This window comes from Eretmochelys imbricata, chromosome 11, assembly GCF_965152235.1.
Source record: "Eretmochelys imbricata isolate rEreImb1 chromosome 11, rEreImb1.hap1, whole genome shotgun sequence".
NCBI classification, from domain to species: domain Eukaryota; kingdom Metazoa; phylum Chordata; order Testudines; family Cheloniidae; genus Eretmochelys; species Eretmochelys imbricata.
Window position 1 is genome coordinate 19,926,211 of NC_135582.1, and position 22,480 is coordinate 19,948,690.

The 22,480-nt window shown below is 38.9% G+C and overlaps 1 protein-coding gene across 1 annotated transcript in view; it reads left to right on the forward strand.

Annotated features, from left to right (window-relative positions):
* Window positions 1–22,480, forward strand: part of THSD7B (thrombospondin type 1 domain containing 7B) — a 408,861-nt gene that overhangs the window by 337,136 nt on the left and 49,245 nt on the right. The window contains exons 15-16 of the mRNA XM_077830083.1: window positions 10,343–10,476; window positions 11,775–11,928. Coding sequence (XP_077686209.1) covers window positions 10,343–10,476; window positions 11,775–11,928 — 288 coding nt within the window. The remainder of the gene's footprint in view (window positions 1–10,342; window positions 10,477–11,774; window positions 11,929–22,480) is intronic.

Genomic DNA, 22,480 nt, shown 5'->3' on the forward strand with positions numbered 1-22,480 from the left:
ATTTCTGCTTTATTTCAATACAGTAGCTGAACTAATTAATATACAATTTTCTCTCCTTTCTGCTTGTCATGCCCTGCTAACACGGACATCTACAAAGGCTCAGGTTGGTGTTGCAATCTGTCTTGATCTTTATTGTTCTCATTTAGTAAAGAAGGGACTTTGTTCTCCATCAGTCAGCTTTTCCACCTCCTCTCTTTAAGGCCGAATCAAACATTATTATTGCATAACTAAGAATGATCCAGAAAAGCACCACATTCATTTGTTATTGCTGAACGTATTCCTCTGCTTCAGCAAAATTTGTTGTTTCAAAACCCACAGTGTTAATTTATTCATATCTACGTAAATTTGCTATGCTTGCCTTGCTTTATGACAGGGGAAAAGCAAAAGCTACCTTATCTAGAGACTCTAGAATCAGCAGAAGATGTTCAAACATTCAACAGATTCTCACTAATGAGTCTGCACCTTAGTTCTGGCCCTCATAGATGGTAGCACAGTAAAATTTTATTTGCACACTGAACATGCTGGTGAGAATTGGGTACCCCATTGCATAATGCATTTCTGAGGTCCAGAACCACCATTTCTGATTAAATAGTTTTCTGATCGTGAATTAAGTCTGTGTGTGTGTGTGTGTGTGTGTAACATGTTGCCATCTCAATTTCTTCAGAATAATATAAGATTAAATTGCACTACATTGGGATTGCAACCAGCAGTAGTTTAACCAACTTTCAGAAATCTAGGCGCAGATCCTACCAGGTGCTGAGCACTCCAATCTGTGCTCAGCATCTTGTATGATAAGGCTCATAATTACAGTAAATCACTAATGCTATTCCTGTCTGTCTGTCTTCTTGTTTGAAGTATTATTGGTCATATAATAAATACAAAAATCGTTAGTGTTTTCAGACCTATCGATACTCTAGAATAAGCAATTCATATTAGGCCTTTGGGGTCAGCCAATAAGTGCAGTTAAAGTGTTTTGCACTGCCCTGAGGGAGTTCTACTTTTTAACATATCAGATCATTGGAAGGCAAAGAGTGAGTGTGTTGAGAAGGTCGTGCACTCTGGTTCCAGCACTGCAGGAAAGGTGCCAGCTGCTATAATTCTAGTTACATCTACTGGGGGAGGCAGTGGGGATTACTGGCTGGGAGCCTGTTCATACAAGTGCTGACAGAGCTGTAGGGTCTCAGAACTCCTGCTGCTGCTAATTAGAGAGATGGAATTTATTGAAATGAACAATCACTTAGAGAATATTTTGTCCCATATTTTCACGTTTAATTACACCAATTTCTTATTTTAATTTCCAGTAAAGAATGCTTACACATTAGCATAATACAGCTTGACATTTTTAGTGTGTGTACCAGCTTTACAGAAAATAAAAACATTTAGCACTGCTAAATATGAATGAATAAACCTTGGTCAGTGAGATGTTACTTCCGTAAGTACCAACCATAATAACTGTGGTTTAGTAGATCTCACTTCAATTAACTCTTTAAACAAGACATTTTCCATTCATTGCACTTATCGATTTGAATTACGGAGGTACCTGTCTTTGCATATTTAATGATCTATTAGAAGAAAATGAGAGACTTACTAACAGACCAGGGCTTTTAAAGTTAGGAAAGAAGACTGAATGAGGGGGGAAAAACACCTAAAGAATATGCTGAGGGAGTACTGGGAGTTCAGTTGTCTTTTTAACAGTATTCTACTGTCTCTTTCTTCATTTCTACTCCTTACGTCTAATCCCTCACTTTAAAGCCACAGTTTTGTATTGTAGCATTACCAGGACTTCCTTTGTTGATGGCTTCTCAGACTTGCCATTGGTTTGCTTGTAAAATGAGGGTGAGCCGGTGGTTAGAGCATGAGCCAGGGAATATGGCGGTCCAGCATTCGAATGCCAGTTCTCATACTGGCACTCTCTGTAGCTTGGGTAAATCACTTAACCTCCCAGCCTCAGTTTCTTCATCTGGAAACTGGGAATCAAACCAGGCAGCTTTGAGAATTATAATTAGATAGTCTGGCATGGAGGGAATTCTGAGTGGATTCATAAATGTTTCTCCCCCCTGACATCACAAAAATCTTCCTTGCTCTAGGAATCTCTTTGAAACCTATCAGCAGTACTACCCACTTGACAACAAAGGTTGCTTCAGGCCAACCTGAAATGTCCCTCCTTTGGGAGGGCTGAGCAACGTACTGCTAAGCTCCCAGACAGCAAGGGGAACTAGAGAAATGAACTGGGAATTAACCTGGTCCCTCACGCTGTAGTTATATATACTAAGAAAACATCAGACTGGCCTTTGATCTTGGTTGTTTGTATTATGGCACACAGATGTTAGGGTAACATTGATTTCCTTTTCATCCACCATAATGTTTTGGACACCTTTAGGATCACTACAGTGGTTTTGTGGGTTTTCTCTAAACTTAGTTGGGCAGCAGCTGAGGTTCTAGTAAACTTTATTAAGCTTATGAGTGATCCTCTTTGATCCTTACCATAAGGGCTAGTCAGGTCCTACTGCAGGTATATATTAATGAATGAATGTGCTTTATTTGTTTTGCTTTGATACGTGCGATCATATTACTTGCTATGTAGGATTATTGGGACAAATCACCAGCATTTATATGAAAAAGTTCATGAATCTCAATAGTTTCACAAATTTTAACACAATTATTTCTCCAAAATCCTATATCATGAATTATTCATTACTTTTAGTTCGTTCTTATCCTGACTCCAATCAGGGAGCAGAAACAATACCGTATGATTGAGGCAAATCATATACAACCCAGATACTGAATAACAAACAGCAAATGGTTGAAACTAGTAGCTTGCAAATACCCATAGCCTAAAAATGATTTGTTCAAACAATTTGAAAACATATGAATGGCTAATATATTTGCAGAAATCCTGGTCAGTATGCAAACTATCCTTACACGGTATTTTAAGTTTGACACTTTTAGTGATGTCATTCAGGATTACATGATATAACATTTGTTGTTAAGGTATATTCTCCCTTCAAATGCATACCCCAGTTCGGCCCTAATTCAGATAATCATGTAAACACGTGATTAAATTCATCCCGGTTCAGGAAAACAGTTAAGCCCAGTAATTACTTGAATATTATTTATGTATTTGTATTGCTGTAGCACCTAAGGGTGCTTTGCTAATTTGTGGTCTTAATGAATTAAGCCTAAGAAATTGATTTAAAAAAAAAAAACTTGTCTGAAGTTGAATGAAGCCAAAAGACAAAATATGTGCTAAGCGAGACAAAAATTATTTGTCATACTGGTAAAAACAGCATGTAACAAAAAGGAAATTCTCATGAAATTTGGATGAACTGGGATTGTTCAAGGTCAGCACCTAAATCAGAACTGCAGGTTATCACTGTGTGGCTGAGCTCACATTGTACTTTATAATCCCCCACTTTTGTGACAGGCAGACTGTTCCTGTTGAGGTTACAAAACATCACAGCAGCAGTAGTTCCAAATTTGCTACAGTTTCAATCATGTCAAGTTGTCTGTGAAAGCTACATTGACCATAGTTCAGATTTTAAAAAGTCATTTGGGCTCTACTTGGACTTTTACTGTAACAAAAGAAGAGACAATTACAACACAATTCAGTCTAACAGCTGCCTCCTCTTGAACTCTGGGCACTGGGGGAAAGAGAGTAAAGTGGATAAAAAAGAGTGAAAACCCTGCTGGAAAGTCTCAATAGGGGTGCTTAATATCTAAGTTCAAACTTCTTGCCACCAAGTGCCTTTGGAAATCAGAGCAAATCAGCTCGATCCCCTACAGAACAAGATTATGTAGCACATACAGCTTTTTAGTTTTATTCTTGGTGGTCTCCATAGTTTAAAAATACATTTTTATTTCTTGGGTTCAGGCTATTTAAACATATTTGGTATAGTGTATCCCTGGTGCAAGATCATTGACATGAAATGAGTTTACACCAGGGATGAATTTTTTCCATTTTGATAAAAATGAATAGCAAAAAGGATGTCCTCCTGGTTCCAGTCACCTGCTACAGAGATCAGTTTGGTTGTTCTAATATAATAAGCAGATATTGACTTCCGTTGAGGTAAACATCAAGATATACTGAGTGGAAAGCTAAAATATTGACTAAGGCAAAGCCAGAGTCGATATTTACCTTGACAGACAATAAATTTTGATGTTCACTGAAATATGAAGTCACTATGATTTCCAGAAGTACTGAGCCCGTGCAACTCGAGGCCCTTTGTCTCTCAAGTATTGCCATTATTTCTTTTAATCATTCAGATCACCTGTACAAGCACACCCATTTCTATAGGTGATCTGATAAGTAAGTTAACACCGCACTGCACCAACTTCTGAGGAAGTAAACAAGAGAATCCTACCAACTCATCACATAATTATTTTCAAGATGTTCATGTATTAGGACATTTCTCCGGCACCATTTATTCAAGAAGAAACGAACTGATTAATAATGTTTCTGTGCATTCTAATAAAATACTTAATAGTTAAGACTTGAAAAACTGAGGTCCATGGGAGTTGGGCTCACATTTGTTAGGCAAAGGTAGACCCTAGTATAATAGTCTCATTCTGTACAAATCAAGGCAGCTTTTGTCTTTATGTCCTTTTATTCACTGAAGGAGGACCTCTCAGGTACCAATTATCTATTTTACAGTTAAGACCCAAAAGTGTCTTTAGTTTAGTTATAGGTGAACCTCAGAAAGTTTAGGTTTGATCATAAAAGCATCATATATTCTTCTTCTTTATCTGTAATCAAGTTGTACTATTCTCTTCAATCTTCAAAATGTGATGAGGATCTCAAATGTATATGATTTTTCACAAGATTTATGGTGCTTCCTGCTTGTAATTCTGACGTGAAGACCGTAAGTGAAATCCTGATCCCATTTAAAGCAGTGGGAAAACTCCCATTGATTTCAGTGAGACATGGTTTCACCCCATGAAAACAGAATTTCTTGTGGTATTTTGCATTTCTGGCCCAAACACATTAATAATAAATAATTAATTGAGGGAAATATTTAAGCAAATATTTTAGAAACATCAAAAGGTTTGGTTTGGATTCATTTTTAGAAGAGCGCAAATGTGTTGAGCAAGTTCTGCAAGGAGGAGCAGCACTGGGCCATTCTGGGAGCTCTACACCACCCGGAAATCTTTAGTCCAGCTATCACTGGTTTGTAGCTCCTCTCCACCAACAGAGGAAGGCAAAAGGTGGGAGGGAGATCACAAACCCTACTCCAGTTAACTCCCAATATTTAAAGAGGACACTAAGGGAAAGGGGACATGAAACTATTCAGTCAAATCTTTTTTTGTTCCTTTCCTTGAGTAGTGGGTTGTGTTGCTAGCGCAGTGTTGTATATTTCTACACCTGTGGGTTTTTGTGAATATATTATCACTGTGCTTTGATTGCATAAATCCAGCGAACTCTGGGAATTTAGAAAAACAATTTAAGTAAACTATTTTAATGGTTTTGGTTGTACTTCACAGAGGGAGTGTGGATGGTGGTTGTCAGAGAGCAGACTTTATTATCTGCTTTATAGTGCACCAGAGAACATACAATTAAACTCTGTGAAGTTTAATTGGCAGTAAGTCATACAGAGTAATACAGCTGAGTCACACTCTCTGGGCAACCCAAAATAAGGAGGTTCATTCCCTTGATCTTCTTAAACAATATAACTATAAGCAGAAGATATGACCTGGAGACCCTCCTGCTGATACAAAGAGAAAAATCAGCATTGATTAAAATATATCATTGCTAGCAAGGAGAGAGAAATTAGAAATGATCCTGTTCCACTGTGACAAGGAGCACAGCTTGTGACCAAGTTACACTTCATCATTTGTGAGGCCAGAATCAAAGTTACAAATAGTAGCCCCCATCCTGTAAAGAAATGTCGGAGTGCAGACCCTTGCAGAATCCCACTGAGGTCAATCTTGCATCTGTTTGTAGAACAGGCCCTAGAACATATAACTGAGTATAAAGTATGCATTGAAATGGGGTACAGACTGTTCTGTTGACCTCACCTGTTAGCAGACACTAGGAGCCTGCATAAATCCACTGAGGGTTCTCCTAACTCACTGTGACAGGTGCAGCTCTTTAACTCCACCCTAGATACAAGGGAAATGGAGCAAGTTTAGCGGTGAACCCTTTCCCCTGCGGATATGGCTGTGCACTTTTGCCTTGTGCTTAGTGGACTGGGCAAATCATGGCCTTCAGCCCACGGCCTGAACACCAGAGGTGCAGATTTGGGTGTGCCAACATGAGTTATCCACACTGATGGAGGCTGGGCAGCAGGTGGAGGAACACCTGGAATCAGAAATGTCAGAGAGAGAACCAAGGCCACAGCTGCATCCTAAATCTGAGGGACAGTCAGTTAGACAAAGAAGCCATCATGGATAATAGTAAGACGGTTGATTACCCTAGGTGGTAGCAAAAAGTGTTCTTGAGGGAGTTGTGGGACGTCGTTTGGATGCTAACTCGGGGCTGCAGGGGGAATGGGTCTTGTTTTGGTTTGTTCACTAGGGTTGCCAATTTTCTACTCACACAAAACTGAACACACTTGCCCTGCCCCGCCCCTCCTCCAAGGCCCCGCCAATCCGCTCACTCCATCCCCCTCCCTCTGTCACTCACTCTCCCCACCCTCACTCACTCACTCATTTTCATCAGGCTGGCTCAGGGGATTGGGGTGTGGGAAGGGGTGGAGGGCTCTGGCTGGGGGTGCGGGCGTCAGGGTGGGGGAGGGGGTTCCAGGCTGAGGCAGTGGGTTGGGATGCAGGAGGGGGTGAGGGCTCTGGCTGGGGGTATGGGTTCTGGGTGAGGCCAGAAATTAGAGGTTCAGGGTGAGGGAGCAGGCTCTGGGCTGGGGCAGGGAGTTGGGGTACAGACTCCGGTGTGGGGCCAGGGATGAGATATTCAGGTGCAGGAGGGGGCACCGAGCTGGGGCTAAGGGGTTTGGTTTGTGTGGGTGGCGGGGGGTGAGGGCTCTTTCTGGGGGTGTCAACTCTGGGGTGGGGCTGGGGATGAGGGGTTGGGGGTGCAGGAGGGTGCTTTGGGCTGGGATCGAGGGGTTTGGAGGGTGGGAGGGGGATTAGGGCTGGGTCAGGGGGTCAGGGGCGTAGGCTCCAGTTGGCTCTTACCTCAAGCAGCTCCCGGAAGCAGCTTAAGTGGCCATATGTTCCTTTTCCTCCGAAAGCCCTTGTATTGCACAGAGCACTGCAGGGATTCTGAGCTGCTGCACTGCCCATATACTGACCTGGGGAGATTGTTGTTAACATAAACCAGGGGTTGAACTGCAGTACAAAGGTAACATCAAGACTTTATGGTTCCTCCTCTCACCGGCCCCACCCCTGGCTGTTTTTATCTGGAGGTACAGAACAGAACTGAGCCCTCTGACTCTAGAATCTTCCTAGACCCACCATTCTTTCTAGGGATTTAAAGAGACATTAATGCGTCCTCACAGTCAGCATTTGATAACACCAAGAGGTGATGAGTCAGGCATCACACCACCATTCTGAAGTGTCACTCCGTTAATATTTTGTGACTTGTCATTCTGTAATGAAATGGCTCCACAGAGGTTTAGCACCAGTTTGCAGGTCATTTGGTATGTTGCTGGCTAAGTCTTGTTTTGTTTTTGCTTTTTCTGTCTATATTATTTGCTTCCCCATTGTGACAAGGATCATTCTGTTCACACAGAGAGCACCCATTTCAAGCCCATATCTTGGGAAATAACACCTTAATGTAACTGTTGATCTTCAATGGCTCTTATATGATAGAGGACATTTTGATAGAGAACCTCACTTGGCAATAGTCGATTTTTCCTCAGCAAGAAAACAAATATTCCTCACATTTATACATGTAGTCTCCTGTATGCTTAATGCTTTGCAAATATTGATTAAAGGCATCACTATACTTAGCAGAAAAGAATTAATATGTCTATTTCACAGCTGGATAAACTAATTCACAAAGGTGGAGTAACTAGTTCAAGGTCAAATAGTCAGTGCAGAATCAGGAATAGAAGGAAAGGAATTTGGCACCAAGCCACCTGCTGTAACCACTGGAACACACTGCCTCCCTAGACTTTTCAGCAAAGACATTTGTCGTTCCCGTGTGTTAATGAAACTAGCAGTCCCTCCAATAAATGGTAATTAAAGGGCTATATTCTCTTTTCATTGCACTTGTGTAACTCAGATTAATATTAATTAGAGTTAGTGTACAGCAAAATATATCAGTATTGTTGCTGCCAGACCACTCCTTACATGTGTAAGAAGGAATATCTTAGTATTTATATTAGGTCCCTAATCACAGATGTAAGTATCTCTGAACCTTATATATGACAGTGCCTCAGTGTAAAGACATGATTAGCTCAGATTCACTAGTTGTTGTGCAATGTGAGCTGATATTGAACTTTGTGCAAGACCCCCATCCCTCTGGTGAGGGATGAAGTTGGAAACATAAAATTATCCTCCTTCATCTCAAGAAACACCAAGATAAGGGTGCCAGTGTAACGCCATTTGCCCTTATTTATGGTGGCTCTGTACTGGCACGTAGGGTTATTACATGGAAGTGTAATTTTCAGTCCTGTGTATTAGCACGAGTGAACCTGGCCCATTGTTATGTGCACACAGAGCTTAAAATATGACTCAGGCTTAAAAATATGGAGAAAGAACACATCCCACCCATGAACAAACTTTTATTGTCCCTGAAGTAGGGCCTTTGTTATATCTTGTCATACTTGATCCACAGGCTCAATAATCTGAGATTTGTTGCATTTCCTTCCATTTTTATTCATTTCCATTATTTTTAAAAAGCTACACTTCTTATCTCTCTCCTCTTATCGCATCCTTCTAAGCTGACTTCTTTGTTGCAGTTATCACCTCCTTGTTCTAACAGCAATTGGCTTCTGACCCTCCTGTTTCCCATTTCAGCTTTCATGGCATGAAATATGATTCTTTTATTAGTTAAAGCCTTACTTTCCTCTCACCAATCCTCGCTTCCATTCCTCTGTCTTCTTTCATTTTGTCCTCACATATTTTCACTTTTCAGTTTATCTCATGTCCCTTTCAGCTAAACCTGAACTCTGTATACACAGAGCTGAAGGCAGGCCTACAGTTAAAATCAGTTTCTGACATTGTTAAAAAGCACATTAGGAATAGAAAATAAATATTCTCCTTTTCATTTGATTTGCAACCAACATGCAGACACTGCACCAATATTGTTTTCCATTATACAGTGCTTTATCTCTAACCCTTCCCCCACCTCAAAAAGATATTGCAAATAAGGCTTCCTTATAGTTAATGCAAGAACATGCATGGACATCATCTGCCATTTTTTAATGAAATTATGAACTACAATAGTGTGGTAAAAGTTTCTCATTTTGTAAGAAAAGGTATGAATTACAGTCATTGTAATTGTCAGCATAGAGCTGTTCCCCAGCAGCAAGACAAAGAAGATTTTGGTGTGCTGAAGAGCAATATCTTACATGCAGTCTTTTTTTTTCAGCATGGTGTATTGTGTTTCATAATGAGCAATGGAGAGCACTGTGTCTTAAAAGTTCAGCTTCAGTTATGCAGGCAAGCTGGATTTATTGGCCAAGTTCAGTGAAATACAACCAAAATAAATGCACAGGAAGCTGCCCTGTAAAGTATTCCTTGAAAACAATGTTAATACATTTATTAATTTAAACATAAAAACACACTTTTATATAATGTGTTTCAGTACAGTGTTACTAATAGCTTGAATAGCTGTTTTAAACATTTTTCAGGCTTTCAGATGTATTCTTTACATGAGGAAAACAGAATTCACATGAATTCACAATAGTGTTTGCCTGGGAGACATATGGAAGTTAAGTGACTGTTAGGGAAAAACTTATTTACAATTTTTTTTTAAAAAAAATGCTCAGAATGCATAAAATTTCATTTCTGTACAGCGAATGACTTATAACAACACACTAAATGCAAAAAGTAAATGCTTCTTATATTTCAGTTAGTGTCTTAAAGGACATCTACGGATACAATGTGCTGTATAATTGTGAGAAGGGACACCTGATAGATGTTGTGTGATGAATCTGAGCAAATGAAATTGTAATGGAATTCTTGTTCAGGCTTTAGAAAATAGCTTTTTATTTATTCTTTTTTCTAGAGATGCTACATCCATATAATTCATTACATACTTGTACATCCTTCAGCAAGTCAATAATGAATCAATGAATTTAAACCTATTATACCATTTTTAGCATGACAAACGTAAGCCAGGGTGTTTTTCAAGTGGTGTCCTTTTTATTGTTGTTTTCCTAAGGCATTTCTGTGGAGATATTCAGTGGTTCAAATGAATAATTTTGATTCTTTTCCCTGGCAGGTGTATGAGGCAGTCCCCTGTTACACTGAGTGTAATCAGTATTCCTGGGTAGTAGAACCATGGTCTCCATGCAAAATCAACAGCGAACAAAATTCCCTCCACTGTGGAGATGGAATACAAACTAGAGAAATCAGGTGCGTGAAAAGAAAGGCATAATTATTTTAAAGATAAAGAAACTAAAACTTTTTTTCCCATAAGGAAAAAATAACTGGGCTTATGAAAGTGAATGTCCAGCATCTCTGAAGTGGAAAAAGGTGTGCATTGACATGTAAAGGTTTACAGACAAAACCACTCTCAGATGCAGTTTTATTCATAGTCCTAGAGTTAAAGATCAGAAGGGCCTATTAGATCATCTCATATGACCACCTGCACATCCATCGTAGGTTACCAACGCCACACAGCACCTGCACACTAACCCAACAACTGAAATGAGACCAAAGTATTACAACCTGCAGGAGACTAGGCTATTATGAGCCACAGACAGAATAGGAGGGACCAAGGTTCACCAGTGCCTGAGGCCCTTGGAATGGCTGGGAAATGATTAGGTGAAATATACCCAGATAATCCTGGCAAGTGACCTGAACCCACATGCTGTAGAGGAAGGCAAAAATTCCCCAAGATCACTGCCAATCTGTTCTGGAGAACATTCCTTTCTGACCCCGCATATGGTAATTAGCTAGACCCTGAGCATGTGAGCAAGAACCAGCCAGCCAAGCACCTATAGAATGGTATGATCATGACTTCTTTGAAGTCATACAATGCCTAAATTGGAACTCTTCCTTTGACATTCCAGCTATATAGCAGAGCAGGCTAAACAACAAAACAACAATAAGAAAGAATTTGGATTCACTAATATTTTTTTCAAATAAAACCACCACGTTCAGTTCACTGTGATTTATTGAGTAATATTAATTATTTGCAAGTATTCACACAACCACTAATTATTCAGGAAAGTATTCCTCTATCTCCAACTTTTTATGAATATTACTAGTGGTTATTCCTCCAAAAATTTGTTCTGGAACTGTGTTTATTATTTCATAGTCTCCTCTTTAAAACACTGTCTTCCAGTCAGGAAGCAGAAACAATATCATGTGACATAGGTGACCAATTATTTATTCATATTCACATGGTAACCACACAAAGCAAGAAGTCAAAATTTAAAGCTTGCATCTCATAGTTTAAAATTATTCAATTATTATTGAATATTTACAAATAACAAATGCATATAGGAAGTCAGCACTGAGTTAGCATAAATTCATAATTAATATTATTTGTAACAAATAGTTTGATCAGCTTTATTGTGCAGACCCATGGGGTATATATAATGGCTCATTTGGAAACATACAGATCTGTTGTCAATAAGCCCCTCTGTTGTTCTATACATTAAGCTGTTACTACCAGATGTAATAGATTATTAATTTTCTCCCTGTAGATGTGTAAATACTGCTGAGGATGATGAAGGCAAGACTGTGCCCATTACGCTGTGTGATCAATCTGAAATCCCTAATGAAACCCAAAAGTGTAATCTTTACTGCCCTAATGAGTGTGTAATGTCTGACTGGGGACAATGGAGCCAGTGTCCACAGGTAAATGGATTTTACAGTGTCTCTTAGGGGAATGTTTTCATGCCTGCTTCTCAATTTCCTCTTCTTGAGTCACTTTAGGCTCCCTTTTTGTAGTACACGTTTCAGTACCAAGGATAACTGACTTTCCAAGGGAAGTCAAGCTCAATGGATTCTATGTCCAGACTGGTTAAATCTTGATGATTTTAGATGTCACCTATTTCTCCAAAGACTTTGCCTTAGAAAAACTAATTCGAAAAACAAATAGTAATTATTTATGACAGATGACCAGATTGGGGCTCCATTTGGACTGGTGCCAAAGCAGGTACAAAGAGGATAGAGAGCAGCAGCTCCATGGCATATCGCCTGCTGACTCCCAGGAAAGGCCATCTATACGGGCACAGGTAATTGTTTTATAGTGGAGTTATACAACTCTCATAGCTATCTACAGGTCAACCATAGCACTAGAGCCACGTGGCTCTGGGCAAAGCAAGGTTGGGGCTGAGACGATGACTGCTTTCCCCCCCTCAAACCTGCACAGAATTGCATTGTTAGCTGGCACTGCTTCCTTCTTCATACCTTGAAACACTCTTGAGGCAGTGTTTGGGACAGCAATTAGTGAGAATCCCATTGTTGCATGATTGAGCTATAGTGCCATGAGGAAAGGAGAGGACTGTGAGTTGTGCAAAGGCACAGGCCACTTATCCAAATGCCCGTGCTCTTTGTAAGTGTCCCTACATCCATGACGTTATTCCCCAAACACTCCCTGACAGAGAAGGATGGAGGGAAACTCTGAATCTTGTGCAGATTTCTGGTCCTGGTGGGTATGACATAGCAGAGTGTTTCTCACTCGCCAGTGTTATGATTCACACACTAATTGCCCAGCTTTACTTTATTATTTTAACTTAGAAAAATCAAGACAGGTTTTGTAACACACCTGTCTTATGTAATTTACCTATATGAGAGCACTGTACTTAAATGACAGATAAACATTGTCCCTGTATTATAGGGTTCATTATCAAAAGTGTGAACAGCTATTGGGCATGTGTTTCCATTATTGCAGGCACAGAAAGTTTCCTTGCACAGTCAGGCAAGCTTCTCTCCTTCCACATGAGGACATGTCAAATAAAAATTGTATTTTCATTCCTGTACTTACCCCTAGTGCAGCAGGGCTTTGATGCAGTATAACACTTTGTTCCAAACCTATATCTCTTTCTTGGATAGTTTTTCAGACTCCCACTGTGATAGCAGCAGCTTGTCTTGGGAAATGTCTTTTTCTTCACCAGTGAGTCTTTCCAGGAATGGAAATAGATGTTCTTCATGCTATCATGAAATGACCAACTCTGTAAACGTTTCCCCTTTGTCGGATCTTGTGTAACAGACTCACCATTGGAAGATGCTAAACCAGAAATTTTAGGGCATTAGAAGTGTCAGCATCAATTCAGTTTATTGAACAGACTGTTTGTTTTTAAAAGTTATGCTACCCACTTGCTGTGAAAGGGAGGCCATTATGTGCTGCTGGAGTTTGATTTTAAATTGACAATTGATTATCATCTGGACATTCATATATATATATATGCTTAACAGACATAAAATAACAGGTCTTTGTCTTGAAGAGTTTACAAACTGAGGGTCTGATCTTGCAAAAGCAACTAACAAACATAGTGCTTACTACTATAAGTTGTCCCACATGCTCAGTGGGGCTACTCATGTGAATAAGAATTACAGGATCAGATTTGTTTGCACCTGTGAATATTATCAACCCACAACTAAGACCAGCACAAGGATCTGAGTGAGGAGACTCTGTAGTAAGGAGGACGATGTCTGGTTCTAGGTTGGGGAAAATCTGCACCGGAGAGGAAATACTGTGGAGTGTGATTGCGGTGTAGCCTCCTGGCTGGTGAGCCAGCTAGTCCTCCTGCATTGTGATTCTTGGCCAAGACACTATGTAAACTAGATGAAATATACTGTTAGTTTAAATACACTTCAGTGAAGGAAAAGCAGGGAGTTTAGCTTTAGGAAATTATGTTCTAGATTTATATTCCTGAGCTGTGTATACAGTTTGCTTAACAAGCTAATGTGTTGGGAATATTAAGTGTAGGCAGTAGCTTGTTTGGGTCTGAGACTTATTAAATGATGTTCCAAGTACAATCTACGAATTAAACAGAGACTCAGTTTTCAGCTCTATCACTAAGCCAACCATTCAAGTGGTGACATGAAAGAAGATTCCCATGGTAGAGAAGGTACTTTGGGTTCTAAGGAATAAAAGCTGGACCAAGTCTTAGTCATAACATTTTGAACTGCCAAATGCATGAGGTCTTAAACTATGTGCAAAAAAGAACAGAAATAGACATCAGGTTTTCTTTCAGACGGGGACAAGGATTATTTTAGGAAAAAGCAATGCACATCACCTTTAATGATGAGCATGTTGAAACTCAGAGGTTAAAAAACCTCCAACTTTTAACCACTGTAATAAAATATCATTTCTGACCACACTGCTACACAAATTACATGAGAGCACCAGTGAATCAAAATTTCCAGTACTGACCCAGCAAAACCTCTTCCAGGGCAGCTGTACTACAGTAGTTAAATATCCACCCTGACATATCCTGTGTCAGGAGTTATCCAGGTCTTTGAGGTGTAACTTCAGTATCTCCAGTTGACAACATGTATATTCTGAGGGCTTAACTCAGCCTGAAATCTGTGCACAGAGAACTCTGAATACTTGATGTAAATTGTAAAATGATGATCCTTTTCTTCAGTCATTTTAGAGAGTCACCAAAACATTCAACTCCTATGCTATTTGAGTAACACAGATAATTTAACAGCTCTGTTTCTTAACAGCAAAGAAAACACTGGTCTTCATGGGTAGATTTTTCAGAATGGTTCACTATTGGCCTAACACACTTCTCATACAAGTAAGTGAGAACTTCAGTGAGAACAGAGCTAGGCCAATGCTGATCACATTTGAATACCCTACTGTTATATTTCATTAAGCAAAAATCAGGCATTTCAGGCGATACAGACTCAACCCATAAGGGGCTGAATGCTCTCAACTCCCAAAGTGTCAAACTGAGTCAGAGAACTGAAATGAGAACTCAGGACTTGTCACTTGGCCCAGTGGGAGTTCAAAGCCCTTCGTGCCATGCAAGAAATGCTCTATGCCTCACCAGTCAAGACAGAACTATGAGACCACTTTAGAGACTTTGAAGGGATGGGGATCCTGAGTAGAACTGGAATAGCTTGGTCTGTATCACAGATACTACAGTAAAGGCAAATACTATAGGAAGACAGGAAATATGATGATTCGAGTAGAGAACTGGGAATCAGGATGCCTCAGTTCTCATTTCTGTTCACTGACACACTTTGTGATCTTGGGAAAATCACTTAACCTCCTTGTATTTCAATTTAATCATTTCTAAAATGGGTATAATAATTAATAATACCTTCTTCACAAGATGCTTGGAGGTTTAATTAAATGGTGATTGTACAGTGCACTGATATCCTTTGATGAAAGTTGCTATATGGATTCAAATTATTATTAACAGCACAAGTTGACAGACAAACGTAGGATCTGACCATTTTCTATAGCAGCACCACTTTTGGAATAAAATAATTTTGGACACTACAGAGTAAATAAGGCTCTATCAAAGAGTGAAAAGCAAATCACTGTTGCTTTTATGAATTTCTAGAATAGTTGCTCATATTGACAATGGTGTTGCTGACAGCAGACATGAAGAAATTGGAGGTGGTTGAAGTATGTATACACAGAGTAGCCATTGAAAAACATTAGATTGAGGTACTAAGGGGTATGTTTTCAGCAAGGCTTCTACCATGCTTCTTGCATATGCACGTATACATACATGTGCCCAAGTCTTGCAGGTGCAGACATTTAAACGTGAATAGCTTTCAAATGTTTAAATACGTTTGTTTACATTTGTTAATTATGAATGTTTAAAAAACACAAAAAGAAAAGGAGTACTTGTGGCACCTTAGAGACTAACCAATTTATTTGAGCATGAGCTTTCGTGAGCTACAGCTCACTTCATCAGATGCATACCGTGGAAACTGCAGCAGACTTTATATATACACAGAGAATATGAAACAATACCTCCTCCCACCCCACTGTCCTGCTGGTAATAGCTTATCTAAAGTAATCTTCAGGTTAGGCCATTTCCAGGAAATGCTGGAAATGGCCTAACCTGAAGATTACTTTAGATAAGCTATTACCAGCAGGACAGTGGGGTGGGAGGAGGTATTGTTTCATATTCTCTGTGTATATATAAAGTCTGCTGCAGTTTCCACGGTATGCATCTGATGAAGTGAGCTGTAGCTCACGAAAGCTCATGCTCAAATAAATTGGTTAGTCTCTAAGGTGCCACAAGTACTCCTTTTCTTTTTGCGAATACAGACTAACACGGCTGTTACTCTAAAAAACACAAGTATTTTGTATGCACAGAGCGCAGGCATTTGTTATTGTGACCTTTATTTACCCACAGAATAAGCACAGCATGGACAATGGTGGTGCGTGCTTCCTCGTGACACTTCAGCCAACATATTTCAAACAATCTTCTTCTAGGAGTGATAGCATATTATCATTTCAAAGTATGTCGATTCCATGGCACCCTACTGACTCTGCCAACACGGCTGCCAGTTACTGTTGTTTGTGATGGCTGTTTTTGTAGTGTGGACAGCTGTCCACAAAGAAATGAACTGAACCAATTTCTCATTCCATTTAGGTCTCCAGAAACACATTGGACAATAACAACATTTAGTTGATACCAACTACCTGGTAGATATTAATGCATCATCCAAATGGTTAAAGTTCTGTTTTTGAGCCATCCGTCCCCTATATTTTATTGCTCTTTTTAAAAAACTTCAGTGGTAGAACTGTGAAATTATTTTAAATAATTTTAAGTTAGATTATGACACATTTAAATAGGTGACAGCAAATTTATTAATCATGGATCTATTACTCTCAAGGCAAAGCATGATTGTCAAAATTATACATATGTGGCCTGATCTTCGTCCCATTAAGATCAATATATATAGTACAGTATAGTGTATATATATATATATATATATATATATATATATATGTAGTATATATAGTATATATATCCATATATATATGGATTGAAATATTTCACACACATTTAGCGATAGATTTTTATGAGACAGGTTGCCAGAATGCATTGTGGAAAATTGTAGACTCACCCGATTTGCTTCTCCATTCCCATGGTATTTGTAGCTCTCTTGAGAATAGTCAGTGTTCATGAAACTTCTTAGCAGTTGACAGGACTAAATGGCCACCATGTCATAGCTATCTCTGAAATGACCCACTCCTGTGAGTCTTAGATTGAAAAATACTTGATTATGATTCTTGTCATGCTAGAATTCCTTCCCAGACACCTTCGTGTACTGCGTTTTCTTAATTTAAGTGATTTGGATAATGACTGATAATAAACTCATTCCAGTAGGAGATTCGCTGAATCATAGCAGTTGGACACGGACCTCTTAGACCATCCAATCTGTTCCTCGTCAATGAAGGATTGTTTCCCGTGGTGTACTTTTTAGCGTCTTGTTCGGTATAGTTTTATATATCCTCTTCCTCATGTGGATTCCTAACCTTCAAGATGCTGTGTGCCCTTGACTCCTCTTGAAATCAGTCGGACTTGAAAGAGGTCAGTGCTCAAACAATGGACTCCTCACCACTTCTTTCACCTGATATATTTGAAAAAGGCCTTAGTTATACCTTTTTGGTTATCGTAAACTTTGATTATTATTTTTTTCCTGCTCTTCTCTTTTTTGGACACTTCCTCTGACTCTAAGAATTTGTGTTTGTTTGCTCACTCCCTTTTCTGTTTCCAGTATGGTTTTGATTCATTTCATATTTTTCTGCAGCTCCATCTTGGATTCTTTATTTCCAGTTGAACTGCAGCTTGCTGTACTTTGATTATTGTGCCTTTTAGGATTTCCCACCATTACTGCTCAGTGGCGGATTTTAATACTTCTTCCCATTGTACACTACCTTTCTCAATTATCCCAAATGTGCCTTTCTGAAATCTAATACCTGAATGTTGCTTTCTGTGATTCCATTCCTTTCTTTGCTGAACTCAGTGAGCTCAAGGTTACTTATTCTAAGCTTCCCTATTATTCTGACATTCTCTATCAGTAAGGAGTAAATCCAACATGGCTTCCACTGGTAGAAGACCCTCTTCTGGCCCATAAAGTTTTCTTTTTTGTAACTAAGGAACATCCATGTAGTTTCAACATGAAGGCTTTAATTCATTTCAAAATAAAAACAGTTTGAAGCTTGCCTGTTTTGAAAATTCATTAGGAAATTAGAGATTTCATATGAGTTCCAGTTATAATAATGTGTTCAGACATCACCTGGTTGCTCAAAGAACCAGCTAAACAGTCCAGAAACTGAAATTCTGCCATCTCTGTTAAATATTCAGTGATCAAATAACATGCAGTACCTACGGTGTCTTGACTGTGGATTCATCTGACTTGGAAATGTAATTAATTGACTTCAGTTGAATTCATTAAAGCATTCTTAAGCTGAGTTAATATGCAAGTTGTGCTGAAAGTCCCTGGAATAATTATCTCAATTTTATTTTATTAGCTTTCTGCTATCATGCTCCCCATATCATAGCCATAGTCATAGCCCCCATATCAGATCTGAGCGACCTCCTTGTTTGCCTCAGCTGTTGGCATTTACAGTAAAGAGACTGGAATTAGTTAATTATACAAGGTTACATATATATTCAGTGAGAGCAGCTGTTCCTGCTTCAGTGGTTGTTCTCCACATGGATCAATACCAATGTGTGGCCCTATATATGTAACAATTAAGTTATTATTCTCTTAAATCTGTATAGTGTTTAAATACTGACTGATTTTAAAAGTGGGAGCAAGAGATGTGGTTGGCTTGTAGACTTGGCAGGGGCTTTAATTTTAGATGACAGGTCTGAATTGGTGGTGTTTGGAAATTCTTTCCCTACAGAGGCAGTTGGAAATGAAATAGTGGTCTCATTTCTGTTCTTGATAGACAACTGTATACATTACTAAAATTTTCATCACAACTGATACCTTTATCAGTAGTCTTTTCAGAGGCTTCAAGACATGGAGACTGGAGTAAAGAATTAAATAGACATGGAATTATATTTCCAAGACTAGAGATGGGCTATCCAAGTCCAGGGTGGGAAGTATTCTTGTCAGGGGACATTATGGGGAAAATTTACGCTATTTCTGTTGGCACTGTACCTGTGGATAAATGAGTGCAAAGTTCTGCAGTTTAAGTAATGGAGTGGTAGCAAGAAACACTGGATTTCTAACCTCAGCTCTGCCACTAACCATGTATGCCTTGGGCATATCACTTAGCCTGTCTGGGCCAAATACTGACTACAGTTACACACATGCCACCCTCTTGAAATCAATGAAATTGCATAGATATAAATGAGGTCAGAAGTTTTGCTCTCACTTTTTGTTTTCCCACCTGTTAAATCAGGAAAATGTACCCAAAAGAGATGTTGTACAGTGCTTTGAAGGTGTAAAGCACCATATAAGTGCTAATTATTATTGCTAAATACATTTCCTAGGTCTGGTTTTATATAACTGTGCAGTATAGTCCAGGTTTCTTGCTTTATTTTAAAGATTACCTGGAAATCAGTGAGGAAAGAATAACTATTTTAATAAGTACAGGATGAATAAATGTATCAGCTCCTTTTAAATAATTACAGAGTGCAGAAAGCCCCACATGAACAGCATAGGCTAATACATTTACTTTATAATGGACTGGTCATGTTATTGTATAGAACATTTACATCTTCATGAAGATTATGATGAATGGTTCATAACACAGTTAAAATTGGTCAAACCCACTTGCTACGACTGCACGTACTCAAGTTTAAGAGTTGCACATCTCTTTGAGTAGTTTGTTAAACATAATGTAGCTAGCCATGTATAGTGCAATCCACAAGCATTTCAATAAATTAAATGCATTGGCTAATGTGTTCCAACTTTTGTACTGCATGGTTATGAAAACCTAGGTACATAGATAGATAACTCATTTATGGATCATAAACAAGGCTTAAATTGTGATATACTAGGGACTGTTAGATATATGTTAGAAACACTGTAAAACTCATACCTGGCAACCTAGCATTTTATAGCCTTACAATTTTATTCCTCATCTTTTACCATCCTCTTCCATAACAAACTTTTCTTGTGTTACATAAATGTCTTCCCTTTGTCAAAACAAAGGTGGATTATCTGTGCTTGATTATATCCTATACTTCCTTTTGTGTTATCTTATAGTGGGGCCAAGTGGTTACAGCAGATTACAAGAAATACAATAGTTATATTTACGAAGATTTGCTCTGTTGGAATTAAGGTGATGTCTTTCACCCTTCTGAAGTGACTGCACTCTTGTGGCACATGCTGATCCAGTCTGGTTTTGAAATGGTTTGCTTCTGGCATGTTTTTGTATTTTGGTAGTTTGTATAAACTAATCTCTGAGTCCAGTTCAACGCCATACATGTCATATAGAGATAGGAACTGGAAGGTGCTCACGTCAGTAAAGTTATGTGGTTAAGGAAACTCCTTGCAGCTGAGTCTGACACACTTGTGCAAGTGAAAGTGTTACTGACTTCAGACTCTAAGATATTAATTTAGGGCCTGAGCCTATTACCATTGAAGTTAAGACCAGAATTACCATTTGTTTCAGTGAAAGTAGGATTGGGTGCCTGGATTGAAAGGGCTTTGTCTTGGAACTTGTTTGTAAATGGTTTTCAATTAAGCCCCAGCTGTGCCTTCATTTTTGTAGGCTAAATGTTTCACCGACAAATAATTCCCTTCCCTTCCCACCCCCCCAGTGAATTGGGGTACAAATATTATTCATGGGATATGTAACTACATGGTGCAAACAAATAGTAGATATTCAAAAGGAGATTTTTAAAGGCACATAGAGTAGTTAGGCACTCAACTCCCATAAGTCCTTTAATAACAACATATCTTGTTTTCAGACCCTGAATCTGCAGTGTTTTGGTTGCATCACATTTTTTCCTTCCTCACCTTTCAGCTTCCACAGTGTAGAAAGAAACCAATGTTTATCAGTACAAATGTAATGCAAATTATAGTGTAGATTCAAGTTACAATTCTTTTCCTCTACAAGAAACATGAGCTCATGCAGGGCAAGAACCAACTGGGACTACCTTACCAAGAGATTATCACTTACCTAACTAGTAAAAAGAAGATTAATCTTTGATCAAAGAAAATAATAGTTATTACTAGAACACTAGGAGAGAAAACAAACTCTTTGAAAAGACATTCAGTTATGACATCTATTTAATGGACTAAGATTTGTCAGAAGTGAAGAAACTCTGTAAGATGCAGTTGAATCTCAGTAATTCTTTTGTATGAAAAATATAAATTCATATGCATTAGGAATGAACGAGAACTGTTAATCCATCCCCTTCTAAAACAGAGTTTTTCCCTGGATATATTTCCTACTGCTTTCTCCAGCCTAGTGGCAGATGTCTCAAATTATGAGGACTCTAACATTTCTCACAGAACAGCATTTCAGAGCAAAGCTCTCATGATATCTTATAATTTCTTCCTTTATAGTACTATCCTTTCCCCTCTTTCTGCACTATCCAAATCTCTTCCCATGCCTTGGGCTTCACTCACCTTAATCACAGGAACAATCCCCTGCCTGACCCTCCTCTCTTATCTCCAGTCAACCTGAAATGCTGCTGTACTCACCTTCCTGCTCAGTCCTTCCAACCATGTCACCTCTAGTCAACAGTGAATTCTTTCCTTTGTTTCTTTTATGAGATCAAACACAAGTGCCTCTTCTTCATCTTTAAGACCATACAAAAACTTGTCCTTGCTCACAGCTACCTCCCTCTTCTCCTCTCACTCCCTATACTCCCAATAGTCACTCTTTCCCTTCATCTTCTTCACTCCCAGCTTTGTAGCCCCTGCTCTTGCATCATTCTCTGTTCATGTGTATCTCTAGCCTGCCACAAATCCCTCTTCAAAATCCATTCCTTCCAGGAATTATTTCTAGTTTGTTTTCCTCAGACTTCACGCCTGCTGTGTATCACCCTCACCATTCCCTCTTCCTCCTTGGTGTTCACTAAGTTTATACCCCTCAACTACACGCACACTGTTATAACCGTCTTAGTCAATTAACCAAACTGTAAATATTTTATTCTTCTAGGCTGGATTTTCAAAGGTTCCTAAAAGAGTTACATATCCAATTCTCACTGAAGTTCCACTGGATTTGATGCTCAGGTGCCAAAGGGAGCTTTGAAAATACAAGCCTTAATTTCTTTAATTGCAAGTCATTCCTTCCTGTGTCTTACTCAGTCCAAAAATATTTGCTTCAATTTTTTAAACAGATAACATGAAAGAGTAAAATCAATTCTAGCACTACACTGACTTTTCAACTTAGGTAAAGGGAAATTTAACAAATAGTGTTACCAAATATTAATTACAGTTGGCATAGCTTGCATTTTGCATATTTCCCAGGGACACAGCTTGATCAGTTGAACGCTTTTCCTTTGAGATC